Raw genomic sequence first — 14743 nt, 5'->3', positions numbered from 1 at the left:
GGCTGATGCTGGTGGAAAATAGTGATTTTTCTTCATTTTATAATATTTTATTCATTTTATTTTGCCCTAGAAACCAGTACATAGTGTATTAGAAGCTGAATTTCTTCAGTTAAGTGTAAAATGGTGGAAACTGACGATGCAGCGGAGCTTCTTTTCTTTGACACCTTTTCACATGAAGTGGACACGGTAAGCGGTGATTATTTGCATGTGTTTTTTTTCGTTTCGTTTTCACCATTTAATCTTCAACTGTTATTAACCATTCGTTTTTCCAGGACATCAATCTCGATCTTGTGCAGTTTCCAAAGCCAGTGTATATCACTCAAGTGCGCATAATACCATTGGGAGCACGCGTGCAAGCCGACTTTCCCGGCGGTGTGCGCCTCGGTGCCACCAATCCCTCAAAATTTGATATTGAATTTTTCGTCAATGATTTGGGCATGCCGGGTGCCTCCACATTTGAAAATTTAGGTCAATTAAAGTATAATCAAAACGATTGCATTCATCTAGAATGTACACAAGAGAAAATACCCACTGATGGTTTGGTATTACGTGGCTGGTATAGCACAATTACTTTGGCAGTGTATGGTATACTAACCAATTCGATGACTGAACCAATTGCAAGCCCACCACCGCTACCTTGCGAACCAGCTGGTCCTGAAGAGATTTGCAATTTAAGTGGCAGTAGTGAAACGCGTGAACCAAGCTTGCTGGAGGAGACAAGCAAAGACGAATGGAAGGAACCTTTACCGAGTGAGGTGCCATCTGTACATAAAGCGAATCTTAGCGATTTTGAGCGGGATGAGTTGGAGTATGCCGGTGGGCGGAATGACCACTACCAACAATCCGGAGATGAACGTGAACGTGGCATGCGAAAGACTTCGCATTCTTCGGAGCGCTCATTACCTTCGCGTAATCGCACGCACTCGGAGAGTAATGAAAGAGAATATTTGCGGTAGGTTAGAGAATAGTCAACATTATTTTGAGATATCAAATCAATGGACGGGAAACTAAACCCACATAACCTAAGGTTATTTCTACAAGATTGCTCGTGAACTTCCAAAAAAGGAGGAGGTTATCAGTTCGTCGGAATATTTTTTATATATTTTGCATCCGAAAAATAGTGTCTCAGAGGTGGTCCCAAACTTAGATCATGAAATATAAGTCGGTTTTGTTGTTTGCTTAAATATTGTTATTCCTCTTTCGCTTCATGGTTATATCATATTAACTATTTTTTCTTATTTCGTGAACATATCGCACACCTATATCTAAAGTGAGCTAATTCAGATTCAACGCAATCAATACAAAAACGGGTATAACTTAGTTAGTGTATATAATCATAAAGAAAATATTTGGATTAATTGGGGTTAAGTCCTATGCCTTAATTTATGGAAAAATTAGTCTTAATTAATTTTTTTTTCGAGTTGACCGCTGTTTAGATTTAGGTGTGAGATATGTACGTATGTAAGTACTCGCGTACTTATTTTCATTTATTTAAAACTTTTCCCATTTTATCTGTCTTTGTTATAAACTGCACACTGTGTTTAATGTACATATCGCGCACGACCTTCAAAGGTGATACAACTCAAAATTACCTACACGTTTGTCAGATAATGCGAAAAACTATTTCTGAGCACATGATAATCTTGAGGGCAAGGAAGACTTTACTTTAGGGTTTTTAACAAACTATAACAAAAATTTGCTACAGCTTTTGCTGAAAGGTAAATAAAAGCTCTGTGCATGATTCAATTATTATTATTATTATTGAATCATGAGCTCTGTGTACATTTTTAACGCATAATTTCAAAAATGTCAAATTTTTAATTATGCCCCTTTGAAGATCATGTTGGAGATATCATTTTCACGAACACGCTGTAGTTCAGATTTGTTAAACGGTTGTTAAGTAGTACCGTACTAACGGTACACTGCATCCTTGCAAGAGCACACATTTTTCTTGTTAACGTACATGTTTACTGACAACCCGATTATTGATTTGAAAATTTGCTTTTACTCGATTGGTCTTGCGACCTTACCATCTTGGAGAAATTTCTAGAATAAACTTTTTTACTAAAACCTAATTAAAATTCACATTACTATTTTTCGATTTTTAGCTCACGTGGTGAACGTGATCGTGAAAAAATATCGCGGGACTGGTCACGCAGCCCTGATTACTCGCATCGTTCGCGTCGCAAACGCTCGGAGCGTTCACGTTCAGACGCCGAGGAGTCACATAAATGGCCGCCGCGCACGCCACCTGTATCGATCGACTCGCCAACACGTCCTCGGTCTCCTGACAATATGGAGTATTCGGAAGACGATGTGCATTATAAACTTAAAAAGCGTAGTTACATGCGTTCCGATGAGTCTTTGACTAACGGTGCGCCGGATACACAAACTATAGACGATGACGAAACCCCCGGCACGCCTGGTGAACAATATGAACCCATACTCAGCGATGATGAAATTATTGGCGATGACGATTCCAATGCTGCAATTGAACAAACCTTGGGCAACGAGCTCGAAGCAGACATGGTAGCGGCAGCTGCTGCGGCTGGTCCCGCCATAATCGAATTCGATCCATTTACTATGCCAATTTGTCGTTATAATAGCGAAATGCAAGCATTGTATCGTAAGGACCTGGAAACGTTGGCAGCTATTATGCGAAAATATGAACTGCAAACGAAATGTACCAGCCTAGNGTTCACAGCTCTCTTCAAACTGTACAAAGAAAACTATATGGCGGTATCGATCAAGCTTATGCTGCTCAAGGCAGTTTACGCCTTGCTAGATACCAAGGAAGGCATACGTTACTTCCTTGTAGGCGGCGAAACAAACGGCTATCAGTTGCTGCTGAATATTTTGCAGCAGTCACATTTGACTCGCACCAAATTCGCATTGCAATCGATTGTAAAGAAGTTGCACTTGAACGAGGCGCTGGAATGTGTGCGGGAAAGCTGCAGCAAATTATTCGTACTGACAATTATACTCCTGGCACAGCGCCTGAACAGTATGCTGCCATCGAGCAATCTATCGAGCAAATTATGGATGCTTTAGTGGACAATTCGTTGTCCTATCAGCAACCGAAACGATTTCTACCAGTCTCAAAGAAGTTCGAAATTGCTGTGGATACCGCAGCACAACGCGGCTTCGCCAATGCACTACAGTCCTACTTTGTGCAACATACGCTAGGTGAATCCCTGCTTCTGCTGCTGATCAATGCCAATGAGGTGCCATCGTCGTTGCTATTGCGTGTCCTAGATTTGTTACAAACTTTGTTGCAGACGCATGTGGGTGTGGATTATTTTGTAGATGATTGTTTTGAAACGACGCAGTTGTTGGTAGCTGCACTGCTTGGCATGAGGAAGTGCCCGAAGATGTGACGCCTACAGAGGAACAGGACTACAAAGTGAGTGCAAGTGAATTGCTAAAAATTTGGAAATTAAGTAAATTTTTGAGGACTTTAAAAGCGTTAGAGACACCATTTAAAACTCCTTTGCAATATTAAAAGATTTTTTTTCTTATAGTGAATGTGAAAGTTGCTGACGATACGTCCGCCAACCCAAAATAGAAGCTGAGAGTTTAGAAAATGTGTTAAGAAGACTGAAAGCGAAACCACAGCCGACACTACCATAGAGCTAGCCGAAAGCTAAAGAATCAAAAGAGGATGAAAAAGAGTTGCAGAACTCTGAACACTCAAAGGAATCCACACCAGCAAGCACTGAAGCAAAAGCACACCGCTTCGGAAACCCTTACTGGATCGCCTACAGCAACTCGGCTCTGAGCTGGCGCACAAAGTGCAGACACGCTACCATTTGGATGCTATTATGCATCTGACACGCGCCGAAAACTATGACATCATCCGGCTTGCTACACATTTGCACGCACTGTACTCACAGACCTGTAACACGCCTGGACGACAACATACGGTCGAAGTGATAGGCATGAACAACAATATGCAGTTCTTAATGGATCTCATACAGAAGGAACAGCATTTACAAGCGCAACGACAAGTCGCCTCACCGGGTGCCAAATAAAAAGTCCTGTGCTTAGTTATGCTGTGGACATGGTGGATTGCTGCGTGCGCCACTGCGAGCAGTTGGACTATCTGATTGAGCACGGCGCCAGCATACTCGAATTGGCAAAGAATCATGAAAATTTTGAGCCTTCAGTATCGGCTGTGTTGCAAGAGATGTTTGTTACTTGAAACCTTTGGAATCCTTAAATATTTTCGCATACGACAACATTACACCACTAGTTGAGGTAATAACGCGTTCGCTGGAGTATATAACCACCTTTCCTGGCGATTTGATTATGGGTTTGCGTATCTTGCGTCACCTAGCCATTGGCCCCACCTGCAAAGCATTCCGCAGTTCCAATACAGAGCAGCTGAAATATAGATTTGTGACGCTGCAGTTCTATGCGCTGATGGTGTGCAAACTATTGTGCAAATACTTGAAAAATTATGTTCATATTTTGAACAACCGGGCCTACACACACCCGCTCTGGTGACTCTGCAGGGCCTTCATTGCTGTCAGATAATATTACCAGCTTTGCAAGTGCTGCGCGCTATGCTTTCTTATGCATACAATGTCGAGATGTGGAATTTAAGGACTTGACTGCCATCGATCATCTAATGAAAGCATATTTCCTGTTGCATTATTTTCCGTCTTCCAGTCATGCGGCGCATGAAATAGCACAAGCCAAGCAGGAAATCATACAGATATTGCTGGCATATACGCAGCCCAACGAACAGGACGAGGAATCGCTGCATAAATCATTGTGGACGCAAATGATTAGAGAAATATTAAAGAACATTGACGGCCGGCACATTCATACCAGGTAAATATCACAATTTGCTCACAATTTGATACATTTAACTCATTCACTTTATCTCTTGCAGGCTTGCATGTGCTCGCCGAATTGCTGCCGCTACCATTACCCATACCATTGCCCGCCGATGCGCAGCTACCCGAAACTCAAACTCAGCGCTTGATTACCGAGCGGAAGCTTTGGTCAGCACATTTGCATCCGCAGAGCGCACAAATCGCCAAACTTATTGAAACCATTGCACCTTCCACTTTTCCGCCTCTGGTGGATCTAATGACAAAAGTGTGCCTACAACTTGCTGACTTGGCTCCCAACATGACGTACTTATTTCAAAAACTCTTAGCGATTTATTGTGCGCCGAATGGCAGTCAGCTTCTGCCACGCCCAGTGCACAATTAGCGCGCTTGTTGAACTTCTTCGCGCGTCTAACGCCTTTCGCCGCTTTGAAGATTTCCGCGATGTCCATACTCAGCGGGAAGTTGTGGGAACTTTCCAATGGTGCTCTGTTATGCTGGGCCTGCGTCAGAGGTTGTGCAAAATGCCAATTGGCCATACAGCATATTTTAAAGAATTTTATAGACGCGGGAATATCGTTCGTTTCACCAAAATCAACAGCAACGCCAGAATTGAATTTGGCCGCTGCATTGCCGGCGAAGGAGTTGTTGCCGCGCATTGTTGAAGCTATACTAACAAACCTGTTCAATAGTGATGCCAGCAGGAGATGTGCGAGTTGGCGTTGAATAACTTGAATCTTTTAACAGAACTTGAGTATGTATATGTATTTGAGAATCTGTATTATTTATTTACCCTTTTTCATTGTATTATCTCTCCAGCATAACGCTTTTCATTTGACGCAGCAGCTCAAACAAAGACGCGCTGAATTCCAACAATGGCTCGAAAAGTTCCTTAATTACGCTGAATCAGAGCGGGCGCGCTTACCCTCCATTGAGTTTCTTATAGCTTTTCTACACTCGCTGACGCATATTGCTGAATACTTGCAGCAACAGCAAGCTATACCCATACGCACCATTAAATGGAGTGCCTGCAGCTATCTAACTTGCTAGGTTTTCAAAAGAACGCGAAGCCCCATCTAATTCAACGCTTGAGTGCCGCGCACACAAAATGTAAGGAAAAAGCGCCCACACAAATTAAGGTAGAGGATGACAGCACTTCCGCTAATAAATGTTGCCTGATGTTACCACACTGTTGGAATCCATTGATAGCGCTGCGTCAGCGAAAATGATGAAGAAGCTGCGAATGTTGCGGAACCAACACTTCCGCAAAGTGAGGGCATTGTCATGCAATTTGTTGCACGCCCCATTTTCGTTGAATTTGACGATTCAGCGGATGAAACGCAGCTGCAGGCGCGCTACTGGTTGCAAGCTGCCTGTGTAGACTACGATGAGTGCAAGTACGAACGCGTCGCTTGCGATTTAACCGAGTTGGCTGCAGAATGCTTGTCCCCCGAGACGAATCTCACATCAGATTGCAAGCGCGTTCTACATTTGTCTGCTTCACCGCAATCGAATCGCGAGCGCACGCCCACAGCGCCATGCTTCCGCACGCGCCGTGTTGAGGTGGAGCCGAGCACTGGACGACCAGAAAAGAAAATCTATATCACGCCCGTGCGCGGTCGTGGTTTTGCGCGCGCGCCCCCGTCACGCGGTGATCTCTTCCGCTCACGTCCACCGAATACATCGCGTCCGCCATCATTGCATGTGGATGATTTTCTTGCATTAGAGACTTGCGGCGCGCAACCTACTGGCCCAACGGGCTACAATAAAATACCTCCTATTATGCGTGGTTCACGTGTAGGGCGCAATCGTGGTACACGTATTTCGACGGCAGCGGCATTTCGGTATGTTATTGGGTGCTATCAGTAAAAAATAAGTGTTTAATGCATTCTTTCTCTTTCTAGCAAATCCAAAGTTATGCGCACGTCTTCGCCCTCAACTTGGGCAGACGGTGGGTCGCCGCATTATCGCAGCGCCACCACCGAACCACACTTTGGCGAAACGCATTACTCGGGCAATTCGCATTTCGGTGGACGCTCACGTGGTCGTGGCGGCCGCCCGCGACCCTATCTACGCTAGGATTTAAGTAAAACTAAACAAAATGAACATAATTTAAGTTAACTTAACTTTTTTATTAAAAATATAAAAGTACATTTAAACACACATAAGTAAACGTGAATCTCTGTGTACATATATACTATTTACAAAAATTTACAACTAAATTCAGTGCGCTCATTATTCCGTAATTACAGTTGTAAGTCGCACGTCATGTGGATCTAGCGGCAAAGTACTTTCGTCTACGATTTGTTCACGGAATGCCAAAGCCATTAGTACTGGTTTCTTCTCAGGGTAAATATTAAAATGCCGGTGCAAAAAGCTGTCATAGTAGCCCATGCCGTGACCCATACGACCGCCACTTAGCGTAAAGGCAACACCGGGCATCAAGAACAGATCAATGCCGCGACCTGCAAAGGTACAAGATTTACTATATTAGTGCAAAGCATAGTCGTCAAGAAACTCAATCCGCCCTTCTTACCATTTGTTAGCGAATTCTCACGTCCCTCCTTTGCACTAGGTTGCTTTATATTCCATTTGGTTAGTGGCAGCGCCTCGTAGTCCGCCCAATCTTTGACGCGCACCATTTCCATAAGCTTGCCGCTGTACGTGGGCACAAAAACATTTTTCTGCTGATTGAAGAGCTCACGTAGCAAAGGTAGCGTATCTACTTCACTGCCAGTGCTTAGATATATGCTAACATCTTTCGCTTGACGGAAGGCCTCAGAGGCGATCACCTGCAAGAAATTGAGAATGAAAATATTGCAAGAAATTTAACAAATCTCAACTGACCTTTTCGTAAATGGCCCTCGATTGTCGAGCTATTGACTCGGCGCTTATAGATGGTATGACCTCGGTCTTCATGCGTTGCCGCAAAACTTTCTTCAATGGGTTCCGAACGGTTGTGGCCATTTTTCTTAGATTATGATTGTTAAATAAAATACAGCCTATATTAAGCACGCTCCGCACCTTGCTGTGATCGAACCGCTACTGTATACTGTGCTTTACTTTTGAATTTTTGCATGAATTGCCCTCTTTGTCACGCCTTATCAACAATTACCTACTCCAACTAGTGCCGCATTAGTTATCTGCTGCTTGAGCATGGAATTAAAATCAAGCATCCACTTGGGTGCCAGGGGTTATCAATGACACTAGGGCAATCTGCAGCAGTTTTGTTGTTTTTGTGAAAGCCAGTGTTTGTCGTCTAAATGTTTATCATGTGATTAGCTTGCATTGCCGATTTGCTCCGGGCCTATAATTTATTGTTTACAAGGCTCATCAACAAATACTATGCATATTTTTAGTTACTTAAAATCAAATTATCAAACGTTCCAGCCCACTTGCTATCTGCGATTTTTTTGTTTACCCTCCAAAATTAGGAGTGTCGAATTAACATCGATGAGTACAGAATATCGATTTTTGCATCGAGAATTTTCTAATCGATGCAGGATTTTAAATATCAGAGAATGAATATTATGGAATAAATTTTGTAAAATAGCCGTTGCGCCGTTTGCCTTCGTAAATTCTTGGCAACTTTGTTTTCAATAGAGGAAATGTTAGTTTAACAGATTTCTCTGTGTCGCACCTGTACCGATATACGTACCCTTAGAATTATCGATATTAGTTGATCGAATATCTACATGAAATTGGGCATCCATAATTTCATCTGATAACAAATGCCTTGTACACAATTCTTATCAGTCCATTGACGTGCCCAGGGCCTTCGTGGGGGAGGAGTTAAGGGGTGAATCCTCCCCGGGCCCGGACTTAGTAAGTGCCTGAAATATCAGAACCATAACTTGTTATTGTTTTTTAGAAGCTTTTATTTAACTTGCTCGGTATGTATGTATGTATGTACGTTTGTTACGCACAGATCTTGCAATCAATTTTTGACCAACTTCCCGATGACCTAGAGACCTGAAACTTCACAGTTGGCTCAGCACTCGATGACAATGCAATACGAAAGATGAGTTAATCCGATAGGTGGTGCAGGAGTCGAGATATTTGAAAAATATGTATTTATAGTCCGATTTGGTTTATATTAAGAAAGCTTGCTTTAAAAATATTTGTTTTTACAATTAACTTATTTACAATGCAATTGCTCCTTCGTTATAGGCTTTTATTATCAAAATATTCCAATTATTAGAATAAACAATTTATCATAAATTATTTTTGTATAGGGCAGTGATTCTGCAGTCTGTGTCCGATTTTTCTCTCGACGGCCCGCGCGAGTGATTCTTTCGAAATACCCAGTCAACAGTAGCAGAAAGCAGAGTTTCGTCTAATATGTAAAAAATGTTCCAATGTCATCTGGGTAAATTTTTTATTTCGAGTAAAACTTTGTTTCGAATTAGTAACTTTTCCTATTCCTTTATTGAATAAGAGTCTTTTCACTTTCAAAACTAAACATTTTTGTACAACTAGGTGGTCAAAACAAATTTTTAAACTTCACATTTACGTAGCCGTAAAATATTCTGATTTCAAATTGAGGGCAATGCACCGATTGACAACAATCCAAACGTATTTTTTTTTTCTTCTCTGCCATCATTTCACTGTTTCGCCGGTTGCGCTGCTAAATTTGCATTCTTTGTTGCATCGCCGCTTTTTGTTTTCAAATTCTTCAACTGCTCCTTTTGCTAAATGATTATAAAAGCGAAAGTGCGAAAAAGGTATTTATATTTCAAGTAATATCTAAGTATGTACCTGTTTGTAGAAGAATTCCTCCTCGCGCGCTGCCTCCATTTTGCCAAACGAGCCGCCCGCCTCACGTATGGAGCCGCCACCGCCGCCTCCCTTGCCAGCGCCACTACCCAATTCACCGACTTGCGACATTTTGCGACAACTAAATTAATGAATTTTACTATTCTCTAGTTTCCCACTGCTCACAATCTAATTACGTAAGTTTTTTGTAAAACAGAAACTTACTGTTGTTTCAACGCTTGTACGCCAACGATTGAGCGGCGTGTTAGCATTTTTATGCTTTTTATTTTGCTGGCGCGCAGTAAATTTCTCTGGATTTCACAATTATTTGCTTATAGTTTTGTACTCAATTGTTTAAAAATACTTTCGTACACTAATCGAGCGTATTTTCGTAATTCGATTTCCGTTGTTTGTCTGCACGTTACAAGCTAATGATGCTGAATGATGAAATAGCGAAATACAGCAGCTGTTTTCGGCTTAGCTTGCGCCTAAATGTATGCTAGAAGAAACCATTAGTAAAGAAGTGTACGGTAAAAGGAAACTGAAAAAGTTATTCCGGAAATCAATTTTTAAATGACAGTGGTAACTCGACTGTTGCACCGGTTTCGGTTCGAGGTCGCTATATCATTATCATCGTTACAGCGACTTAAAAGGAAATCAATCAGCCTCATTGCGTTAATTGTAAATTAGGCTAAATTGTGCGACTCGACAACATTAGCATTGTTTACTGTCGTGGTAAAATAAGTAAACAACGAAAAACGTCGAAAACTATGCAGTGCTGCCAAGTTTTTCCATTTTAATACACTAGGCGAGGGGAAATTTTCCAGGTAAGTGGTACCCAAGCAGAACAGAAAGATCCTCAACTCGTGTCTACGTATCTAATGGAACCATCAGGCCTCTTAAACGAACCCAGCTTTGTAGTTAAGTCCCTTTTAATAAATTTTACCAACCTAGCCGTTTGACACACGTTATCAATACCACTGCAGTACTCTTTGAAGGAAGCGCTTTTCGTAGTGCGAATTAGTTTCTTGTACTCTCTTTGCGTACAGCGAAAGTGTTCCCAGTCCATCTCACTGTTAGTTCTGAGGGCCCGGTTTAGGAGATTTCTCAAATCACCCCGCGTATGACGCTCCTTGTTCCTCAAAGGGTAGGATGAGGCGCACAAGCCTTATTAAAACTGGCATATAGGACAACCGTTCAATTAACCACCGCCCCATCAGTAGCTTGAGCGGAACGTATCCTAGATGACGCGGCAGTCGAGCGCTGGAACTCGTTCTTAAAACACAGCCAATCTGCCCTTTTCAAATTTCGTATTGGGGGAGAGGTCACTGCGCAGTTTTCGGATGATCACTACTCAGCTACATACCTGCTCTCTGCTTTCTTATCTTCACCACCGACGGAAATTGTCAGAACAAAGGACTAGAAATTTGTTAAAATTCGCTTAAAAGTGCGTATGAGTAAAATTCCGGCCTACACTTTCATATCACACGTTCACCCTGCATTTGTTCCATTCTCAAATTGACATGTTCATCTGTTCGGAAATGATATCCGATTTTTCCTCTTTTTTGTGCCGGGCACTTTGCCGCGATTTTAAACCGATATATCTAGCAGAGTGACCACCAAAGAGGCCTTTAACATCGCACGCGTTCATATAAAATCTATCGAAAGCTGTAGAGAGCTTTTCCGCCAGATATATGTATATATGTATGTACATATCTTATGTGAAAAATTCAGATCCTTTACCACTACGTCTTTTTAAATAGCTCTTTCAAAATCAGAATTTTTTCTTTTAAATAAAACAAACTTTAACCGCTCAAATATACATACATATGTATTTTTTATTTAATTCTTAAAGAAAAAAACTTAAAAAATATATATATGTTAATTAATAAATCAATCATGGGTCACAGCAGGCCTAAATTCTGCTCTGTAGTTTCTGAGCATTTTACACTGCTAATTTATTTTCGAACCAAAATTTATATGCACAAAAGTGTGTATAACAACAACAGTGAGTAGTTATCGCGCCTCTACCGTTTTTTTTCGTTTACATAAATATTCTTGTGTTTTTCGTACAACTCTGCAGTTGGTCTTTTTTAAATTTCCCCCATTTTCAGATATGTACCACTGTCCGGAAACGAAACGTATATGTAATATTCAAAACGAAAAAAATTTAAAAAAATCCAACGTGCATATAAACTTATTTTTACCAAAATATACGTACTTAATTTTGTCTTTTCGTTTCAATAAAAAAAAGGAATTTTGAGAAAAAATTTCAACTAAACATTGGGGCATTGGGCATTTGGGGTAACGATTCCATACCATTGGCTAATTCAGCATCGGCACGTTGACGCTTCTTGGCTGCGAGTTCATCACGCAACTTCTGTTCGAGTTGTGCGCGCATTTTGGTTTCCAATCTGCGCAAGTTCATCGTTTCCTGTCGAACAGACGAAAAAAAATGCCATTTTTGTGAGTATGCTGCTACATTTGTCAAAAAGCATTTTTTTCTTTTCCCATTACTGCACTTACTTCGGCTAGAAAGAATAGCTCCTCCATGCAATTTTTTTGTTTATTCATTAAACCCTGCTGCCGATGAGCCTCCATCTCTGTGTCGCGTTCCAATTGATTGACTTGTGCTATCGCAACGTTTATGTCTGTCGTGTCATACCCAGAGCCGCGCAGCGTCTGTTCACGCATCTTCAACATCAACTTGAGGTCGTTCAGCTTGAAATAGCTTTCCTCCTTGAAGCCGCCTTGTAATTTCTCCAGTCCACCACCGGGTATATACGGGCTGTATTCATTGCCGAAACACCGATTTGCGCAAAAGCTGGAAGAAACGAATTTTAGCAAAATCAGATTATTCTAAGTAAAATGCGTAAATGCATTTTCGTTGCGCATCCAACGTACCCCAAAAAATTTTCAGGTGCGCCTAAAAGGTGACGTCGAAAGATCCTTGCCAACATATTTCTTAAAAAAATATATATATTTTTTTTTGTACTAATTTGTTGGATTTCCAAAAACGTTTGTATAGATTTGAACTGACATAAGGTACCAGGGTTACTGAATGTTGCTAAGATTTGTATATTTTCCATTGACTTGGTTCACAGTAAAGATTTTACGGTAGTAAGATCATAGCGAATTAGTTGATTGATGGTCCAATTAGTGGTGGCGTAGCCATAACTTAACCGTAGGTTTTTCGCCATAACCATAAGCAGGTTTGAAGCTTTTGACAAAGTTATGGTTATAGCACCACTAATTGGACCCTAAATCATTTCGATTGATAGCAGAAGGCGCTAGTTTCCTTTGATCCTTGAAATACTATCAATACCGAAATGGGTTTTTGTTTATTTGAACGAAACTTCTTAATCTATTTCGGAGATGTTGGTGATACGTGGACAGAAATTGAACGGCTGCGTTGAACGCCGCTTGGGAGGGAAAGATAAAAGATAAATACAAAAATAATAAAAGCGACATGGATAAATAAAAATGTGAAGGAAAAAGCGCTGTCAAAAGAGGAAGAAGATGAAGATAAAGATAAAGATGTAAATAAAGATTAAGATAAAGATACAGATAATGATAAATATAAGGATAAGGATAAGGATTAGGATAAGGATAAGGATAAGGATAAGGATAAGGATAAGGATAAGGATAAGGATAAGGATAAGGATAAGGATAAGGATAAGGATAAGGATAAGGATAAGGATAAGGATAAGGATAAGGATAAGGATAAGGATAAGGATAAGGATAAGGATAAGGATAAGGATAAGGATAAGGATAAGGATAAGGATAAGGATAAGGATAAGGATAAGGATAAGGATAAGGATAAGGATAAGGATAAGGATAAGGATAAGGATAAGGATAAGGATAAGGATAAGGATAAGGATAAGGATAAGGATAAGGATAAGGATAAGGATAAGGATGAGGATGAGGATAATGATAAGGATAAGATTGAAGATACGGATAAGGAAATAAGTATGAAGATAAGGATTGGCAGTTCCCTTACAGGGGGGGTCGAGTTTAAAAACAGCGGGTTACTATGGCGTAAAGTGACCTTCAGCGCCGGTTTTATGTATCGGAATGACTAGGGTTTTAGGCGATCAATAGCTTAAACAATCGCGGTAGCAACCCTCAGTTTCAGCTAACGTCATGTTGTTGAAGTGTTTTCTGAGAATTCGTGAGTGTCCGTTCCTATAATCGAACTCTTCTTAAGTAGCTCCGAAAAATACTGACTCGTGAATACGTATATTTTAAATACTGGACACATGTTCCGCGACTATCAACACGTCTGCAATGTAGTTTGATAAGTTTTTAACAAGTTCTTTGCCGAGCTAACTACTACATATCTGTACATAGGTCTAAGTCTATTAGCGAATTTCGAATACATATTTTCCCAGTCTAGCATCGCAGACACAAGGCGCGGCCGTATTTTTCGTATCCAGATTTTGTCTAAGTACTAGAATACACTCGGAATAAAAATAATGAAAGCCGCTCATCAACGTAAACAAATTATTAGTCTGTTGAGAATTACTGAAATGTAACAGAAGCGAAATATGTAAACCCCGCTATCCAACTACCATTTCCTAAACTGCACTTATTAGGTTTCTACAGCAAAGTCATCCTCACTTCTAGAGTTAAGTTAATCGCGCAATCCTTTTTATTTCATAGAAGTTCTTCCATTGTCGTCGATAACGACAGTCAACATTTAAAATTTTTTTGTTTTATAAACTTGCATTGGATTTGTCAAAAAAATTATCCCATAATTTAGCTTTGAAAGCATAGAAATTCCAAGCTCTACTGCAAATGTTTCTCACCAAAATGGTCAGCGGTTTTATTTGCTCAAAAAATTCAAAGTAACCGAAAAAGTAGTTGCGTAGTTAGTCCCTAATGAAATTGATAAGACTGTAACGCAGCCAAATTTTTTTGCTATTTTCTTTTGCAGCAAACACGCAAGTAGTTCAAATCGACAGCAACCACATCAGGCACAACAAGCGAAATCACCAAAGCCGAATAAGAAATCGGATAAGTGTAAGCGTTCACTCTCGAAAACTGATTCGAAAAAATCTATTTCGGAGTTGCTGAAGACACCAGGGAAAGACTCATCGGATAGGCCGAGCAATAGCACCAGCAGCCATAATTACAGCAGCAGTAGCAAC

The 14743-nt window shown here is 40.7% G+C and overlaps 4 protein-coding genes across 4 annotated transcripts; 1 reads left to right on the top strand and 3 right to left on the bottom strand.

Moving 5' to 3' along the window:
- Positions 1–6: 6 nt before the first annotated feature.
- Positions 7–7000, top strand: vir (VIR_N domain-containing protein). The gene is given in 20 exon segments (XM_017633207.1): positions 7–186; positions 273–952; positions 2109–2982; positions 2985–3351; positions 3354–3440; positions 3566–3727; positions 3730–4026; positions 4029–4190; positions 4193–4414; positions 4417–4575; positions 4578–4818; positions 4820–4836; positions 4898–5143; positions 5146–5532; positions 5535–5602; positions 5658–5865; positions 5868–6005; positions 6008–6061; positions 6064–6682; positions 6743–7000. Coding segments are annotated over 20 exon segments (5229 nt in total). The 5' UTR covers positions 7–120; the 3' UTR covers positions 6918–7000.
- Positions 6947–8609, bottom strand: Mthfs (methenyltetrahydrofolate synthetase). The gene is made up of 4 exons (XM_017633205.1): positions 8202–8609; positions 7686–8145; positions 7375–7630; positions 6947–7303 (listed from the first exon to the last, which is right to left on the bottom strand). The coding sequence occupies exons 2-4, from the start codon at positions 7803–7805 to the stop codon at positions 7074–7076; spliced, it is 606 nt and encodes a 201-aa protein (XP_017488694.1). The 5' UTR covers positions 7806–8145; positions 8202–8609; the 3' UTR covers positions 6947–7073.
- Positions 8610–8976: 367 nt separating this feature from the next.
- Positions 8977–10057, bottom strand: LOC108376945 (ATPase inhibitor, mitochondrial). Its single transcript, XM_017633206.1, has 3 exons — positions 9819–10057; positions 9597–9735; positions 8977–9529 (listed from the first exon to the last, which is right to left on the bottom strand). The coding sequence occupies exons 1-3, from the start codon at positions 9863–9865 to the stop codon at positions 9443–9445; spliced, it is 273 nt and encodes a 90-aa protein (XP_017488695.1). The 5' UTR covers positions 9866–10057; the 3' UTR covers positions 8977–9442.
- A 1769-nt stretch (positions 10058–11826) lies between these two features.
- Positions 11827–12615, bottom strand: LOC108376947 (uncharacterized). Its single transcript, XM_017633208.1, has 3 exons — positions 12498–12615; positions 12120–12417; positions 11827–12027 (listed from the first exon to the last, which is right to left on the bottom strand). Exons 1-3 carry the CDS (start codon positions 12551–12553, stop codon positions 11866–11868), a joined length of 516 nt encoding a protein of 171 aa, XP_017488697.1. The 5' UTR covers positions 12554–12615; the 3' UTR covers positions 11827–11865.
- Between the last annotated feature and the right edge of the window lie 2128 nt (positions 12616–14743).

This window comes from Rhagoletis zephyria, unplaced genomic scaffold (genome assembly GCF_001687245.7).
Source record: "Rhagoletis zephyria isolate East Lansing unplaced genomic scaffold, Rhagoletis_zephyria_1.1 Rzeph_scaffold_11236, whole genome shotgun sequence".
In the NCBI taxonomy this organism is placed as follows: Eukaryota; Metazoa; Arthropoda; class Insecta; order Diptera; family Tephritidae; genus Rhagoletis; species Rhagoletis zephyria.
The sequence above is the reverse complement of the archived record's forward strand: the minus strand, read 5'-3'. Positions and strand labels throughout refer to the sequence as shown.